This window comes from Astatotilapia calliptera, chromosome 8 (assembly GCF_964374335.1).
Source record: "Astatotilapia calliptera chromosome 8, fAstCal68.1, whole genome shotgun sequence".
Classification (NCBI taxonomy): domain Eukaryota; kingdom Metazoa; phylum Chordata; class Actinopteri; order Cichliformes; family Cichlidae; genus Astatotilapia; species Astatotilapia calliptera.
The window spans coordinates 6485868-6504923 of record NC_137429.1 but is presented as its reverse complement, the minus strand read 5'-3'; the positions used below and the strand labels follow the sequence as shown (position 1 = coordinate 6504923).

The following is a 19056-nucleotide window of genomic DNA, read 5'->3' as shown; positions in this document are numbered from 1 at the left end:
GGAGTCAGACATTCTTGTTATTTTAAAGTGTTTTTGAGCAAGTTTTCCTTTGTTTCTGAAGATCTTTCAAAGCTTTTCTTTGGACATTAGCTGCTTTTTCACTCATTTTCAGTCAGGTTCTTGTACCCGATCAGTATTGTGTGTCAGCAAATAACAGTTTAGCCAAGAACCAATTTGAATTGTATCTTTAAGCACTTTGTTTCTAGCAGCCTGTTGCAAAAGCACATAATGTTCTCTTTTCTTTAGCTGAGTCTATAAAACATGACATGCAGTCTGGGATCATTTTGGTAGAGAACGAAACAAAAGTCAAGAAGCCTGGAGAACTAGACCAGAGGACTCCTTTTAGGAAACAGAATAAAACTTGCCTAAGAAAGCTCAGACTACAATATAGAAAATAGGTGGCAATGCCAAATATTGACTTGAAATCTTGTTAGGGTTCTAAAAACTCTGTTTGTGACTTACATACTGTGCTCTCATGAATATTTGCACCTTTCAATAAATTGCTCCACCTATTTCCCATCTTGCTAACAAATTACAGAGAAATGTGGGGTGCTTTTGCACAGTACTTCAGGTCTTACAGCTGAATAAATTATTGAATAAATCTGAATATCTATTGCAAAGTTCTAAACAGAGTCTTGTCTTGTGGGGCAGGTGGTGGTAAACGCTCTCGTTGGAGCAATTCCCTCCATCTTCAACGTGCTACTGGTGTGTCTGATTTTTTGGCTCATCTTCAGCATCATGGGAGTTAATTTGTTTGCTGGGAAGTTCTACCGCTGCATCAACACCACATCGGAGGAGCTTTTCCCCATCACTGAAGTCAATAACCGGAGCGACTGCATGGCCATCAAAGAAGCGACACAGGAGGCCCGCTGGGTCAACATGAAAGTCAACTATGACAATGTTGGACAAGGCTACCTGTCCCTACTTCAAGTGGTGAGGTGTTTTGTTTGAGTTAAAGAAAATTAGTAGTCATATTTACTGATACATATTTTAAATAAATGTTTTCACTGACTGCAGGCAACTTTTAAAGGTTGGATGGACATCATGTATGCTGCTGTCGACTCAAGAGAGGTAATGATTTTGTGTCTTTGAAGTTCTGGTGAGCTGCATAAAGGAATCCTCATCTGGGGCAATAAATTGCGACTATGAGTCCAATTACAATTATTTCCTTAGAAGAGCATGTATGCATTGCAATCTGACATTATAAAATATCCGATGAATCAAATGAAGAAAATCTTCCAACCTGTAACTGAGCAAATGATGATGATTAGGCATTTATTCACCTGTATTTTTTCTACTTAGGTGGAAGAGCAACCATCCTACGAAATCAACCTCTACATGTACATGTACTTTGTCATATTCATTATCTTTGGCTCTTTCTTCACACTTAACCTCTTCATTGGGGTCATTATTGATAACTTTAGTCAGCAAAAGAAAAAGATAAGTATAAGACTTTGTTCATCTGAAATAGTGCCTGTGCAAAAGCATTGAGTGTTTTCTTTCCTATTTTCAAGTGTACAATTTTATAACTTTAAACCACATAGACTTGTGACATTATTTAAATTCCTATAATTACGTTTGAATTCTGCTTTTTCCGCACTTTGGAGATGAAGACATCTTTATGACTGATGAACAGAAAAAGTACTATGAAGCCATGAAGAAACTTGGTTCCAAGAAGCCACAGAAGCCAATTCCTCGTCCAACGGTAAGACATTATGATTATTTTAGTTTTCTGTATTAGCAATGCTTTATGTTGATCAGTCCAAGACTGGAAAACTTGCATGTATGAATGACATCATCAGAAGTAATGATGCTTCACGTTGGCATGCATAACGTGGCTATGTTCACCTTTTCTGCACACTACTTGTGTTAACAGGCCAAATGACTTTCCTGGATTTGTATTTCTGTTCCTCACTGCTCTCGATTTGCTTCCTCTCCTTTACAGAACCTAATCCAGGGCATAGTGTTTGACTTCATCAGTCAGCAATTCTTTGACATCTTCATTATGGTCCTCATTTGCCTCAATATGGTGTCCATGATGGTGGAAACAGATGACCAAAGTGCAGAGAAAGAGGATTTCCTCTTTAAGTTAAACGTGGCTTTCATTGTGGTCTTCACTGGAGAGTGTGTGTTGAAGGTCTTTGCCCTGCGGCAGTACTACTTCACCAATGGATGGAACATTTTTGATTTTGTCGTGGTCATCTTGTCAATAGCTGGTGGGTAATTAATGAATTAAAAGTACAGCTGTGAATTGCTAATTTGGTCCAGCAGATATATTGATACATTGTTGCTTTTCTGTGTGTTTTCTTTCAGGTACAATGCTCTCAGACCTAATTGAGAAGTACTTTGTGTCACCAACTCTTTTCAGGGTGATCAGACTGGCCAGGATAGGCAGGATTCTACGTCTTATTAAAGGAGCTAAGGGCATTCGGACGCTTCTATTTGCCCTGATGATGTCCCTACCTGCTCTATTCAATATTGGTCTCCTGCTCTTCCTCAATATGTTCATCTTCTCTATATTTGGGATGTCAAATTTTGCCTATGTCAAAAAGGAGGCTGGGATTGATGATATATTTAATTTTGAAACATTTGGAGGAAGCATTATCTGCTTGTTCCAGATTACAACATCTGCAGGCTGGGATGGACTTCTACTTCCAATGCTGAACCGGGAGCCTCCAGACTGTGATCCAGACTTTGAGCATCCTGGCACGAATGTAAAGGGCAACTGTGGAAGCCCTGGCATGGGCATGGTGTTCTTCTGCAGTTACATCATCATCTCATTCTTGGTGGTGGTCAACATGTATATTGCGATCATCTTAGAGAACTTCAATGTGGCTCAGGAGGAAAGCAGCGATCCACTCAGTGAGGACGACTTTGAGATGTTCAATGAGACATGGGAGAAATTTGACGTTGATGGAACTCAGTTTATTGAGTATAGCCAGCTCTCAGATTTTTGTGATACCTTGCAGGAGCCACTGAAGGTTGCCAAACCCAACCTGTTCCAGCTGATCGAAATGGATCTCCCCTTGGTTGCTGGAGATAAGATCCACTACTTGGATGTGTTGATGGCTGTCACTCAGTTGATCTTGGGAAACACAGTGGAGATGGAAGCAATACGGAATAGCACTGAGGAAAAATTTAAGGATAGCAAAGACACCTTTGCACCAGTTATCACAACGGTGCGCCACAAAGAAGAGCAGAGGGCCGCTGTGGTTATTCAGAGGGCTTACCGCAGCCATCTTCTGAGGCGCTGCTTATGCCATGCAGCTTTTATGCATCGATCTAAGAAGATGGGGAGAAAGAAAGAAGGTGACGATCCACCAGAAAAAAAAGGGTTGATTGCACGAAGGTTAGGGGTTCTCTATGGGAGTAATGCAGAGCTTGCTGAGGAAATGGAGCAAGCAGCTTTAGAAACTTTGGCAAGACAACAGCCCTCTAATCCTGAGGCAATGTCACATTACAGAGAGGCACGGTGCTGTCCAGAAACCCCCGTGCAAAATATTGTCGTTGTTCCTGTAGAAGTCACTAATGAGGTTTTATTGCATTCTGCCCCCAACCAACACCTCTTGACTCTACAAGAAAACCTGACAGAGTCAGTTGTATAGTAAACTGCACAATATAATTATTTGTCTCTTCCCTCTATTCTTTTTTTTTTTTTTTTAACAGTGATGGAAACTGTTCTTGTTAATGTATAAGTGTTGCTGATATGCTTTTTAACTCTAGATACAGAAGAGTCTAACTGATGTTTCGAATGCAGTTTTTATCCCTAAACTTAAGAATCTATTCCTCTTTTTTTTCATGCTACATTTAATTTTCTTGGGTTGTTACACCCCGGCCTAGGCAACCGGGGTGCAACGCAGGAAAATAAAAATAAGGCAAAAACACACGAGAAAAAACTAATACGGGCTTCCACAAAAATAATCCCAAAACGACATTTAAAGCAAGATACGACATTTATTTACATCACCAAACACAAGGCGCCAAACTATTTACAACGGCGGCGGGGGGGGGGGGGGATCGCAACCATGACATACAGAAACACAGGGCTTAAATACATAGAAGGAGCAATTAGGGAATGGACCACAGGAGGGAAACACAGCTGGGGCAAATTAGACCTGACGAGACAAGGAAACGTAAACTGAACACTAAGATAACACAGACTTTCAAAGTAAAACAGGAAACACATAACAGTCACGCCAAAACAAAACGCCTAAAACAATACACTGCCAACGCCGAACCGTAACATGGGTATTGAAAGTGAAACTGAAGTGTGTACTGCCAAGCAGGTTCAAAATAACAGGGTTTTTGTGTGCAAAAGTGCGCGTTAACTGCCTTGACAAAACCTACAGGTTCAGTTTTAAGGTTCAGTTCAGTTTTAATGAGTTCAGTTGGTGGTGGTGGTTCACAAGTTAACAGAGAAAGTTGGTAACCAACTTTCTCTGTTAACCCCAGTTTTCTGTTTCAGGCTCAGGGAAATTTGATGCTTTCTTCTACACAAAATAAACAAATTTCCTTGCATCAGTAGGGAGGAAAAGGAGGCAAAATCAAACAAAAATAAAAAAAAATATGATGAGAAGAACACACCAGAAAACTGCTAATGTTGTAAATCCACATGAATATATGTGTTTTACCATTCTCGTCAGTTACACATAGGAGGTCTGAAACTTCAAACTATATTTCATCATGATATTGATGAACGATAATGATGGAATAAACATGAAATCGTACATATACATTTCATGCATCATCAAATTAACGTGTGCTAATTCTCGTGGCAATGCGAAGCTTGGAGTTTGCGCTGTTGCAATTAGACTGGGGTATTATGCTAATAATAGTCTGTGGCTCAGCTGGTATTAAAATAATATTCTCTCAGCTCAGAATCATATTTCATTAAAAGAACTTTTGAAAACACAACACTTACAGCTAATTATACCTAACCTATCCGGGTTAAAAGAGGTTTTAGTGACACTAAAATCTCTGGTTTAAGTCTGAACATACCTTGTCGTACACCCCTCAATGTTTCCTTCATAGAAACATAAAACTTAACAAAATTGGTCAAGGAAAATTGTGATTTAATGCACAATTCAAAAATAATGAAACAGTAAGATATGATTTCTTTCAGTTTAACAGAAATACAAGATCTAATATTTATTTTAACCTTTTTTATCCAATAAAAATATGCTAGACTTTACTGTAGGCTGAAACATTATTGTGGACTAGAATCTGTTTTATGGTAAATTTCTAGTGGGAAGAAAACAAACAAACAAACAAAAAAAAAACAGAAAGAAAAACAAAGGCAAAACCTAAATTGAGATAAGCTAACAATAGCTGATTCACATGAACGTGAATCAGAACAGATGGATTGCAAAAACTATGATGAAAAACATGAACATAAACCAAAGCTTGAAAATAATCCTGTGACTTGAAGTCCATGATGCTAGACAAACAGATAACCCGACACGGAACAGAGAACGACAGAGGACCTAAATACACAGGATAATGATAATGAGGGAAGTGAAAACACCTGGGGATAATGAGCTGACACAATTGAATCTGAATGCAACAGGGGAAGTACAACTAAACACACTGAACATGGAACACCAGACCCTTCAAAGTAAAACAGGAAACAACAGAACGTAGACAAGACAAGACAAGCTTGACAACGTGAACACAAAGACATTACAAATGACAGACTTCACAGGGGACAGGAAAAGACTCATATCAGGAGACATAGACGAAACATAAACTAAAACTCAACTAAGACAAATTAATAATACTGGAACAAGTATTATCTCAATATATAAGAAGCAAAGAAAATACAAAATAAAACAAAAAAATCATAATTCATGTTATCAAAAGGTAAAGAGTATAAAAGACTAATATTAGTGTTTTATTATTAATTAGGTACCAGATGACTTTCTATGGGGAATCTGTTTTGTACACAGGTAAATAAATTGCTATAAAATAGAGTCTCTGGATCTCATTGTCCCTCTCTTTCTGTGAAACTACTTATTAGTTAACAATGGGGTTAACTAAACCCACATGGTGTGGCTAATATAGTTAGCATCTGTTCCTAACAGGCTCATTCAGGCAGGCCCAGTTTATATTGCACTATTTATGTCCCTCCAAGTCAAATAAGAGCAGTTCACTGCACTCCACTGAATGATTTCAAAGGTTATTTCCCACTTACATACTGTATGCATGTTTATATTTATATTTTTTGGTCCCTTCAGATATCAGATGTTCTCAAAACCTAAATCAGCCATGTTTGGCCATTTCATAGCTGGATTTCCCTTTCAGCATTCAGGTTTGAACGCTGTCTGTAAACTTACAATGTGATGTTTTTATGTTAATGTGGCTGTATTAGAGAACTGCTAAGCACATACCTACTCGCTGTGCATTAAAAGGAAGTTTCGTCTCAGGTTAGATCACAAGATGCAAGGCACACACATTGAATGGTTGAATAAAAAAAAAAAAACATGTGCCACTTTCCAAAATGTAGTTAATCAGATCTTTTTACAAATTTACAAGAAAACCTGCAGTGGATCTAGTCATATAAACATGTTAATTCTCTTGCTTTTGTCTAAGTCTTAATAGAAATTATGATGTCTTACTTTAAATATATGGTACTGTGTAAAACTTGCAGGCAGTTTTAAAAGTAATTTCATATAAACATATATTTTTTAAATTTAGCAATAAACTTCATTTAAAGTGCAGTAAACACAGAAAGAAATCAAATAAAATCACTCTTTGTGAATATAATTTATTTCGAGAACGGTACCACTCCTCTTTGGTACTTCGTCATGCAGTATTATTATTATTATTATTATTTTATTTTTTCATTTTAATTTGCACAGGTAGGTTGTCCCAAGCATCCTAAAGACTTTCCTTGACTGTTTTGTGGATTTATTTTTTCTCTTCATGCAGTTCTCGACTCACAAAATGATGTTGATATCTGATCAGATGCCCCTTTACATTCTGCACAGTACTGTATATACATGAATAACATATGCACTTTTACAGTTTTCTAGCTTGTTTTTTTTAACAATAAGCAATAACATGTCTATTTTCATTGAGTTTGACACTGTTCCAATTTCATCTTTGGAGAAGGTACATAAATTATGAATGTTTCCTCCACAAGGGGTCTCTCTTGTCATATCCTGCTGCTACAGCATGGCAGTTTTTCCTGTCAGGAGACTGTAACGTGACCATCCGAACTCCTATGTGAGACTGAGACACCGCTGCACCACTCAGCTATAGTGTCCTCTCATGGGACAGTCATATTCACAAGACAGTGTCCTCTTTTTGTTTACATTTCTACTGGAGGAAAAGACACATGGGGAGCTTTGCTGGTACAACCTACAATCACCTACAATGTTGCTTGTACATACTTTTTTCTTTTTTTCTTCTGAAATGTACATTTATATCATTTTGTTATTTTAAAACTATGTTGTTAGAATAAAACAGTTATTGTAAAGAAAAGTAGGCTGTGCGATCACTTGTCAGTTACTACTTTGTCTTGTCTGTGAAATTGCATTGATGCACTGTAGCCCTCTGCTGGTGGAGAGGTTGACAGCAACACTAAAAACTGAAGATGGAAAACAACCAAGAGAACATAATGTAGTGACTTTTTACTCTTTAAAAAAGCCACTATAGTCAGACTTTTTAATGAACTATGCTTTACATTAATCTCTATGTCTATGAGTGTCCATCTTTTTGCATAATTATAAGAAATGTAGGTTAATGAGTAAGAAAAAGCACATTAAAAAAGCCTCATCACTAAGGAGCAACACTTCGAGAGCTCTACTTTAACCTCCTCAAAAACAACTTACAACTGTTAAACATGTGCAGTGTGTTTTTTTTGTTTTGTTTTTTTACAGTCAAACCATTTTTATTAACAGGGGATTAATTGAGGCCTTAACTTAATAGCAGGTTCTATGTTGAAAAATATGCATTCACTGACTTTTTCAAGCATGAGTGTCAGTAGATTAAAAAGCACCCTGTTTCTGTCATGGAGTGGGACGATGGGATTTTTGATTTATTTGCATTTCATGTCATTTCATTCTGCATCACCCAGCTAGAGATCACCTCTGCAAATGCATGTTTCTAGTGACTGTTTTCTTGCCACCTGGTTTTCAATGCTACTCTTTTTTTGGTTGTTTTTTTCTTCAGGCCCTAATGTCTAGTAAACCAAATTGGTTGAGGTTGGCAACATTTTTTTAACAAGTAGGATTAATCCAGAATTTTTACGTCAAATAATTAGAAAACTGTAAATAGATCTGTCACAATTAAGAGCCAAACACCAAATGACATTTAATTTTGTAGATTTTGTGCTTGCATTTTACTTTTGATTGATTAAATAAATCAGCTTTGCAAACAATTGCAGCCACCATTTCTTATAAAAATGTGAAGGTTCGACATCCTAAACATTGCAAATCTTTTTGGAAATATTTCTTTTCTTTTAGGAGAGGTACAGCATTTCTAGTTATTACATATTTCTTGAAAGAAGCTTTTTATCTCTTCCTTACAGACTGTGATAGGTGATAAAAATCCACACTGTACGCAAAAATCGAGGACTCTGCTGTGCGGAGTTTATCAGCTTTAAAAATTAGGGAAATGAGATCAGCTTGACTGACCTGAAAACTTCACTCTTGACTGCAGCTTTATGTTGCATAACAAGATTGAGAGTCCACAGCAAAGCTAAAAGCTCTTTGGGGGATGTACCGAGCCACATAATGGCATTGTATGTTGTGTTCGTACAATTCTCATTCTCAAATATATTTATTATTTATAGGTTTATATTTTTCTTAGTTTGTTTATTTATTTTACTGTATATTCCATTTTTTATTTTCAGTTCACTTTAGTTTCAGTTAGTTTCCAGAGCTGATTTGGTCGTTTCAGTTTAGTTTTTTATTAGTTTCAGTCTTAGTTTTAGTTTTATACCATTATAACATGGGTGGCATTCAGAAGTTTAGAACATTTATTGCTATGCACATCATTTTAATATCATTTAGCCAAGCACTCCCAAAACACGCCTGTGTTAAAGCTTCCTGATGCTTGTCGGGTTGACAAATTTGTGTGTAGTAAGAAGGACTAAAATGAACAAAGACTGAGATGATCAGGTGTTTTGAGCTGAGTTTAATTCAACAGTACCTTTATTTTTTTGTTCTTTTTCATAAGTTCATAACTTATAAAAGAGTAAACAATCCTCCAACTCTTACCCATTAGTTGAGCTTGTGTGACTCGAGGCACAGAGAGGGGACTGGCATGGCCTTTATTGGCAGAAGACTAAAGAAGTTTGTGTGTCTTTGCAATTCAATCCCCCCAAAACAACAACATTGTGTTTTTTAAAATCTCCATCTAGTTTTAAGAACCACCACTGCATGTATTAGTGCAACTAACCAAACCATCCTGTAACAAATGACAGTCACACAGACGGTTTTCTGTCTAACACCACTGGGTATTTATGCCCAAAAGGAGGCTTTGGTTTACAATTAGACTTTAGGCTAACTAAAGTCTAAAAAAGCCTGCTATTTTCACTTGAACTCACAAAATTTGGCAAGTTAGATGTGAGTCAACGTTCATTCATAATTAAAAATTCAGACATTAGACAAACTACTTATAAAATACCTGATTTTTGCAAGACAGACAGCAGAAACAGATTAAACATGAGGAGAATGCTATAATACTACAAGCCTGGTTAGAATGATGAGCATATAAAAGTTCCCTGTAATCGGTTAAATATAAATGATTACAGGTAGTTAGTTACTGATACCTGATAGTCATTTCTTCACACTTTTCTGCTATACAAAACTTAAGGGCCAGGTTTATCTCTCAGGCCCTGTTTCAGGTAATTGGTAGGGTTTTTTTCTGTTATTTTTCATACATAACTTTCAGTTACTGCTAATTTACCACAGATATATATTGCTATATATCGCCACTTCTTCTTCTGTCCTTCACTTTTCCAGTTACCTCATTTCTTTAAGGATACACTGCACACCATGCCAAAATATGCTAGCTTTCTGGTAAAAGCTCTCTATAAATTGGGGTTTTCGTTCTGAAGAGACCATTTAAAATAGGTTCTTTGCCAATTTGCTTGTGAACTAGTTCATCAATTTCAATAGGTGCCATTTTTATGCTGGAATGATTCATAGTTGAGTGTTGAGTGGTTTAAAAACTGTAGAAACTTTAGTCCAAGCCTGGATAATTGTTGCTAAAGACCACTGCTAAAGACATATTTGACTCATTGGAAACAAAACAAACAAACAAATAAAAAGGGTTGAAAAGTCTCAACGACTTTTGCAGAGTATAGTATCTTCTTTTGCATACTGTGTCTTGTAAATGGTCTTTTTTAAAAAGGAATTACATGTTTAAAAACGATCTGCTTTGGTTTCTTGACCATAAAAGCTTTCTATAGAAATCTAAGTTATCTAAAACCATCATCTTGGCATCAATATTGAAACTATGATATTATATTGGCTGTAGTATCACTAATCATAACCTTAATGTTTAGCTTAATAATGCTGTTTCATCTGTCCCTAAAAATGGAACATTTAATCACACGGGTTACCGACAGTAAAAGTGTGGGCTGTTATTTTGGTTCAACGATAGAGCCCTCTTCCTCTTATTTGCCTGCCTGCATGGTGACAGAAGACAGACTGCACACCCACTGATGCAGACACTTCATCTTCGTTCACAACACTTTTAGACCTGCAGAGAAACTCAGATACAGCCGTGGAGTCAGCATCTGAAGCGTATTTCTCTTCTTTTTGAGGACATCATGCGCTGGATGTTAGCTGGATGGTGGGGGCTTGTTTTAATCAGTCTGTCAGGTAAATGGAAACTTTTGGAATATAATCAACACGATTTTGTGACTGAAAAATGAAACCAATACAGGAAAAATACCAGTTTGAGTGCTACATATATTAACTCACAGTGCCAGTACACCAAAATAATTCAGTAAAGTACAGTACTGGTAATTTATAACACCTCACGCAGTCTTTTTAATTGTATTTTTTATAACTGTTAAACCACAACTACACTGCGTACTAGTGTTTTGCATGTTATTTTTGACTCTGCAGCACCATTACTTCCTGCCCATCTGGGGAAAAGAGGAAGTTTTCTTCTGAAACAAAGACTATAAGATTATTGTCATGTTGATGAATTGAAGTCCTTTATAATTTTATAGTAAATAAATATCACACCTGCACCTCCAAGTTATTCAGTTCCTAGTTTCCATTGCTTTATTTTACATATAACTTGTAATCTAATTTAAAGAATGAATATAGAAATAGCAAATAAAAGAAAAAAGCATCTGATATTTATGTGTTGTAAACATTAAAAACAAACAAATATGATATCCTCATACATGCATGTATACATGTCTTGGGCCATAAATAAGAATTATTTTCAATATCAGTGGATGATAAGGCTTTTATTTACATTAATTGATTTATCATTACTCCATAGTATTAGAGAAAATAGTGCAATTTATCATTTCATTGGCATTACCATTTCAAAAAGGAAATTCATTATTCACTTTGTTTTCTAAACTTTGTGGATTACTATAGGTTATCAATTAAACTTTAGCTTATCTGCAATGATTGCTTTTGTAGCAACATTCATAAAATCTTCCTATTTTTGATGCTTGTGGTTTGTGTAATTTATACTGTAGGTTAGATGAAACCTGGAAATCTGGCAACATCTTTTTATTATGTTTTTTAGACTGAATAAACTGAATAATGGAGACAAAGAATAATGTCTCTTACAATAATGGCACTTTTCTCCACCATGTGTACCATTTGGTTCCATCATCATCTTGAAGTTTGTCTCTTTTTATGTAGTAATTTTTCATAATTAGTGTTACAGGGCATTTATCTTTTGTTTCCACATGCATTAGCCTCTTGTATGGAAGCCCGTTTCCGCCACTAAATAAAAACAAAACAGCTAGTATCCATAACTCGAAATTTCGAGTTATTTTCTCGAAATTTCGACTTATTAACTCGAAATTTCGAGAAAAGTAACTCGAAATTTCAAGAAATATAACTCACATTTTTGAGTTACTTTTCTCAAAATTTTGAGTTAGCTCTGCCAATAAAAAATATACGTGAATGAGGTCGCTTTCTTGTTACCCGGAAGCATATGGCGCAGAGGAACGCGCACTCAAAAACGGATCCCAACAAATTGGCGCTTTCGCGAGTACGTTTGCTGATAGTAATGATGATGTTACCACATGTGTTACCACCATGTGATTCAGCTAATAACACAGGGATTTCATCATTTGTGAAGCCAGGCTGAAAAACACTGAAAACACTGAAAACACTGAAAACACTCAGCAATCTGTGCATTCACGACTGGATGTAATACCGGTAGCTTAGCTATAGCATTTGTAGCCTAGGGCTTCAGCTTTCGGGTAACATGGAAATGACGTCATTCACGTAGATTACTGATTGGCAGCGCTAACTTGAAATTTCGAGTTGCTTTTCTCAAAATTTTGAGTTAATAAATCGAAATTTCGAGTTATTGTGTCGAAATTTCGAGAAACTAACTTGAAATTTCGAGAAAATAACTCGAAATTTTGAGAAAATAACTCGAAATTTCGAGAAAATAACTCGAAATTTTGAGTTATGGATCCTTTTTTTTTTTTAGTGGCGGAAACGGGCTTCCATACTCTTGAGACCTGAGCTCTTGTTTAGTACGCATTTTTAACTTCTCCTAGCTAGCTCCTTCGTGATACAAACTAAGCTTCCTCTTTCAACAGGAAGCCCTTATGATTTCACAGAAAAACATGTCCTCATCTGGGGACAATGGGTTTATTTCACAGGATAAAACAAGAAAGTTAACATTATTTGAAAAAGTACAAAATCTCAGCCCCCCCAGGTGTGGGTTAGGGTTAGGGGTTACCCTGCTGGTGGCTGATGCCCGCAGACGTCAGTGCATTGGTGGTTCTCGGTGTCCGGGGCTGCACTCAGGTATGCACCGACTCAATCTTGGTGGGGCATGGCACCTGTGGCTCAGTTGGGCCCCTTCTGGGGGGGTGGGGGGACCTCGGCCCTCTGGGCCTGGGGCTCGTCCCGCGGCTGGCTGCCGACAGGGCCTGTGGGCATGTCACCGCAGTCTCCTGTAGCTTCTTCACCGTGGCTGCTGGGTAACCCTCAGTCTGGGGCTCTCCTCAGCTCTTTCCAGGAGGATGGCACTGCTGCCCCTCCGGTGGTCCTCCTTGGGCTATCGCGCTCTGGAGGGCCTCTAGATGTTTGGGACCTGGATCTCCTCCATGTCTGCTTCATGACCTGGGGGACAAGGCTATGGCTCCCCACACCCTCTATCAGATAGTTAAATGGAGAAACCTTTTACATACAAGCGCGCTCACGCAGACAAGTCTGCACACAGGTGTACACATGGGTGCTCATAGACACACTCTATATCTTCCTTTGTTGCTGCCTCAAAGCATACTGTGCATTGACGGGCTTGTGTTCTGCTTGGTAACATTCAACATTTATTATTTACTGTTATTTATAGTTACCAAGGTTGTTGCTGTGGTCTCCCTACTGTGTTGTTCTCTTTTTTTTCTTCCAGCAGGTGAACCAGTGGACTTTTTAAGGTCTTTTCTCACTGTCCTTCTGCCTGTTTTTCTTTCCCCTCTCCTTTTCTTGAACTCTTGTCTTTGTCTTCCCCTTTCCTATCCCCCAGTCATGTCTGTTCTGTTTGTAATAACTTAAAAGTTAAAAATAAATGAAAAAATAATACCAATCAATCTAGTGGGCCAATAATGATCTACTTGATTAAAAAAAAATCTGTTGGGTTTTTGGCCTTCAGACAATAATTCTGATTGCTACAGTGCCGAACGGGACAGGCACAACAAACAAACAAACAAACAAACAAACAAACAAACAAACAAACAAACAAACAAACAAACAAACAAACAAACAAACAAACAAACAAACAAACAAACAAACAAAAAACTAAGAAACATGATTCATTAGAATGAAATATATATGGTGAAGAAAAGTCTTAATGCAATGTCCCTGTATGAGAACACGGGGTCCCAGGAGGTTACGTACATCACTGTTCTCTGTAAAGCAAGCATCTCATAAGTGGCATACACATTATTTATCCTCAACCACAATGACAAAATCCTTTTAATGTATATTTTGTCCATTTGAAATGTGTGATAATTGCTGGTATAACTGTGTCACAGTCTCTTTCAACCTTTCTTTGTCTGCTTAGTTGCTGATAACAAGATACTGCAGATCAAACAGAAACCCCGCTTCTATGGTGTGGCAGTTAAAAGCAGTGTGCCCATTTACTGTTCATCCTCACGACAACATAATTCTACTGTGAAGTGGTTCAAGGCCAACAAGATCGGAGACGAGCAAACACCGCTATCGACATTGATAGATGACAACATTCGTTTCCAAATGGCCTATCTTTACATCAACAACATACAAATGAGGCACAGTGGCGTGTACTACTGCAAGATAAATGAAACACAGGGACCCGGAACCGAAGTAAAAGTTTTCAGTAAGTAGCTGGAACAGCATGTCATCAGCAGATCTTTAAAAATACAGTGAACTTTTACCATATTTTTTATTTTTTAAGTATGTACCAACTCACTCATGAAAATGCGCAGCTGACATACATCTTTTCACTGTGCAGGACCCGTTGTGATGGAAAAGGCACTCTACAGGAGCAATCTGAAGGACGGTCTTATTGTGTTCCAGGGTTTTCTTTTAGCTGTGTTCATTGCTGCTCTGTTGCTACGTAAACAAAAACTGGTAAGGCACACGATGAACAAAACTCGAGGCAAATGTGTGCTCCAAAAAAGGATTTTGTGCAGAACTTGCATAACAAATCTTCAGCAAAAAGCAGGGTTTTTTGGATCAAGAATTTTTTTAAAATATGGTTTATTTCAGGAAAACTTAGAGGTTTTTCTTTAGAAGCAGGGAAATGAAATGACAAGGCTGTGGAGAAAAATATATGCATTTACTATGTTTAAACTCACAACAGAAAGGCTTTCTAACTGATCATTTCGCATTGCTTAATGTGTATGCAACGTGGTGCACTGAGTAAAATGCTTTGTATCCCAGTGGCAAAGGCAAAAGCTTTACATTGACTTTTCTGTAAACATACTAACAGTCCAAAGTAAAGCAAAAGAAAGGCAGAAAATCATCTAATTAAGAAGACAGTCGATCAACAGTAGCTCAAATATCATAGCTGCTGCCTGATCATTTTCTAAATTGTATCATATTTATAGAACATGCTTTGTTATCTCATCTTGTGATTTGCTCAATAAAATGCACATATAAATGTTGCTGTTGCAAAACAGAAGCTGGCTTTTTGTCAAGATGCTAGCTTAGTTTTTACTTAAAAAGAAGCTAGCTGTTAAGATTTCTGACATGTTGAAATGACAAGTACCCGATTACTAAGGTGCCAGCCAGATACCAATCAGTGCCAATCTAGGTTAGGCATTCCCACTATACTGTAAATGGCTGCATTTCATCCAGGTGCTCATGAGATAGCTATTGAGCTACACAGCTAAAATAACTATTTACACCTGCTTCATATATGTCTGAAATTAAATTAAAACAATACCTATGTCCTTAAATTTTTCTGAAAAGTAAGCCAGTTTTACCTATACAACACTTTTTCAGAATCTGAATTGCCTGAAATCAAAGTTGTCAATGCCATAAAGTGTCTTAGAATGTTTCGACATCCTTAATACACACATGAATCCATTTTACTTTAAATAAAACCTGTAATAAATCTAAAAAAAGATGATCAGTATTGCCAGAGGGAACATGTGCACCCCAAGATATAACTGTTTTTGAGCTACAGCTCCGTAGGCCTTCATTCATTCTATGTTGTAACCAGCACCTACGAAACTGGAAGTGGAGATAATAGCAGGTTTCAAATAGACGTATTAGATAAGAGGTTCTCTAACATACCAAAAATTACCAAAGGTGTGTTGATATTAATAACTGACAGTGATTTCCACCGATAGTTAAAAAAGAAAATCCATACATTTTATTAAAATAGTTCTTACTCGGTTTAATTCTATATATGAAGTTAAATCTAGTTTTTGAGTTATCACAGTGTTAGCTACAATTATGTTGCCATTTAATAGGTTAATCATTTTCTACAAACATTTATTTAGCTTTTGTCTTTATAACACAGGAAAGCAACTGCAACTGTATTTTTTTTTTTAATATAACCTACAACAAAACTCGCTTTAGTGATTTTCACTACAGTTATTTGAGTTGACCGATGCTTACAACACCTACTTCCACATTACTGCAAAAAGACAAATTTTGAAAAAAAAGAAAACAAAACTTTAAATATCATTTTAATTTATTTTATTGTGTGTTATGTGCGATGTGTCTCTAAATAAGATGGTACCCGCTCTTTAACTGCATTCATTCTCCCCACCCACACCCCCATTTCCTTTTTTAACAGTGGGAACGAAGGGACAGCGAATACGAGGAGCCGGAAACAGATCACATCTATGAGGTTTGTCAGCTCTTTGTTTTACAATAAAAAGTGAAAAAAAGAAAGACACTGGCTTTCTTTAAGAAAAAAAATATTACAGTGATGCTTCACTGTGTGGTCTCATTTGTGTAAACATGTCACAGTGAATACACACCACAGCTGTGTGACTTTACATAAAAATGCAGGCGCACAATAGACAGCGAAAAAACAGGAATCGCAATCTCCGTGCACCACTGCGCTCCTAACCACAAATTTACCGTCAGGTTTATTGTTGAATGTATGAATACACATCCTATATTTGAGTTAATAAATAAAGTACATCTAGCTGGCTGAATTTGTATTTCATTTGTTTATTGCATTAATAATAACACATTTGAAGGATTTTTATAGATCTTGTTGCTGCTGTTCTCTTGCACAACAAACAGAACTGTTTGTAAATCAATTATACCAAAAGTGTAGATAGTAGTCTTACTGTGATTGCTTGACTTTTCATATAGTGAAGAGTCATTTAAAGCAACATAGCTAAAACATAGTCATAAATTATAATCTTACTAAGGCTCCAGAATAGTGTACATAAGTGTAAGTTAATAAATAATAATAATAACAATAGCAAGATCAACTTCAATTATCGTACTCAATGCATGAGTCTTTGTGTTTTTTCTTGAGACTTTTTCATCATCAGTGTGAGTTTTCCCCTGAAAATCCTTTTAAAAAAAAGTAAATATATTTTACACAAAAATTGCCAAAAAAAGAGAAAGAAAATAACATAAAATGCTGGATGCAGCATATGTGATACAAATTAAAGCTCATATATGCAAAATAATATTTAAGGTCCATTTAAAAAAAGGTTATTTCATTATTTCATATTTCAGGCTTTACAGGGTTAAGTGGGAGAAATGATAACTTTTATTTTGAGCATGCACGTCTCATGTAAATCAGTCAAACCCACAAATTAACCAAATGAACATGGCTGTAATTCAGAATTTCTAAGTTTTACTAATATCAACACTTTGAGTCACCCTTTTAGGAACTACTAGGAAGGTAAGACTGCACCTGTTTTAAAAGTCAGTGAGCTCACTTTTTCTTGCAGTCCTGTGACTCATACATCACTTAGTTACAATATATTTTATTAAGATTTGAACAACCCTGAATATGTACACTGCACTATAGGACTGTCAGTCGCAATGGCTAAACCTAATAACCTAAACACTGCCAAACTAAGGATTTGAAGTTAAATATGAACAACTATTGGTACAAATTATTAAGTAAAACTAATAAAAAATAAAAGAACACCCAATTACACTTCTTAGTATGCAGACAGCAATTACAGATACATTAATAATATAATTAAGTAAAATTCAAAAATAAATACAAACGAAGTAAAATCCATGAACTCAAATGAAGTAAGGATGTTGGGCTGAGCTCCAATTTGCATTATGAATGAAGAACAGTAGCGTTTGAGGTTCATGCAAACATTGTTATGTTTTGTTACTTTTTCAGTTAATGTCATTCTGCAGTGACATTAAGCAGGAGCCCATTTTTAACTCTGAGTCATGTCTGAAACACCAACTATGCAAATAAAAACTGTAGCTGCCAGTATGCCCAGACATATACAGTAACTATGTAATGGATTTTCAGAATTTTTTTAATCAATCTAGACACATGTATAAGTAAAACAAATTAAGTTAGTAAAACTGACTTATTTCCGTCTTTTAGGGCTTGGCAATCGAGACATGTGGTGGAGGTCTGTATGAGGAACTCTCCGTGTATGCTCAGGCTGAGGGAGCTGAGGCCCCGTGGGAGTGAGACTCACACAAGTACTTTTCACCTGCTAAAGCCTCTGAATGAGGACAGATTATATGTTCTTAATTGCAAGTTGTAAAGTAAGTCCTTAAATAGTTTACTGAGAATGGAGACGTGCATTTTTCTCACAACACAATACATGGTTTGTTTGTAGATGTGCAGCAGCATGCTTGCCCCCCCCCCCCCCCCTTTTTTTAATGTGATGTTTAGTAACACTGTTTTGAATTAATCTGTTGTCATAAAGTGTAAATAAGCCCTTCTGCAATTTAGACCCAAAAGCTGATATTTCAGCGGATCTTTTTGGTGCTTCTGGTGATGTTTATTTAAACTGTATTGTGTATCAGTTGGTCCTATAAATGTCCAGTCTATCAGTCTCACAGGCTCTGGGTTGTACCCCTGCTCTTGATCAGTGTGAGCTGGGACAGAATTCACGCCCCTTATGACTCCTAACAAAATAAGTCTTAAGTAAGTAGATGGATAATGTCATACTGACTGTGCTAACATGAAATTTTGAAGCCTGAGGGTGGTGCAAAAACAAAGACTAACTTGTGTCAAAGAACAAAAACAACATCTACTTGTTTTTTTTATTTTTCAGTTGTTTGTTAAGATTAAGTGTATACATATGTATTTGGTTTGTTTGACATGAATAAAAACAATAAATACATCTTTCTTTGCTGAAGAAATTTTTTTTTTTTCCATAACTAAGGAAAACATTTTTCTTTTTTTAAAATCACCAACATGTTTGATTAAAAAGACAATGGTAAATAG

The 19056-nt window shown here is 36.5% G+C and overlaps 2 protein-coding genes and 1 long non-coding RNA gene across 3 annotated transcripts in view; 2 read left to right on the top strand and 1 right to left on the bottom strand.

The window, feature by feature from the left end:
• Window positions 1-8380, top strand: part of scn4aa (sodium channel, voltage-gated, type IV, alpha, a) — a 33250-nt gene extending 24870 nt beyond the window's left edge. Inside the window, exons 22-27 of the mRNA XM_026178172.2 lie at window positions 652-933; window positions 1018-1071; window positions 1303-1440; window positions 1601-1705; window positions 1946-2216; window positions 2314-8380. Of these exons, the coding sequence (XP_026033957.2) occupies window positions 652-933; window positions 1018-1071; window positions 1303-1440; window positions 1601-1705; window positions 1946-2216; window positions 2314-3605 (2142 nt within the window). The 3' untranslated portion in view covers window positions 3606-8380. The remainder of the gene's footprint in view (window positions 1-651; window positions 934-1017; window positions 1072-1302; window positions 1441-1600; window positions 1706-1945; window positions 2217-2313) is intronic.
• Window positions 1-19056, bottom strand: part of LOC113028107 (uncharacterized) — a 460838-nt gene that overhangs the window by 19513 nt on the left and 422269 nt on the right. The gene's annotated exons all lie outside the window — the stretch shown is intronic.
• cd79b (CD79b molecule, immunoglobulin-associated beta) lies at window positions 10651-18952 on the top strand. Its single transcript, XM_026177649.2, has 5 exons — window positions 10651-10832; window positions 14227-14520; window positions 14656-14774; window positions 16453-16506; window positions 18202-18952. The coding sequence occupies exons 1-5, from the start codon at window positions 10781-10783 to the stop codon at window positions 18289-18291; spliced, it is 609 nt and encodes a 202-aa protein (XP_026033434.1). The 5' UTR covers window positions 10651-10780; the 3' UTR covers window positions 18292-18952.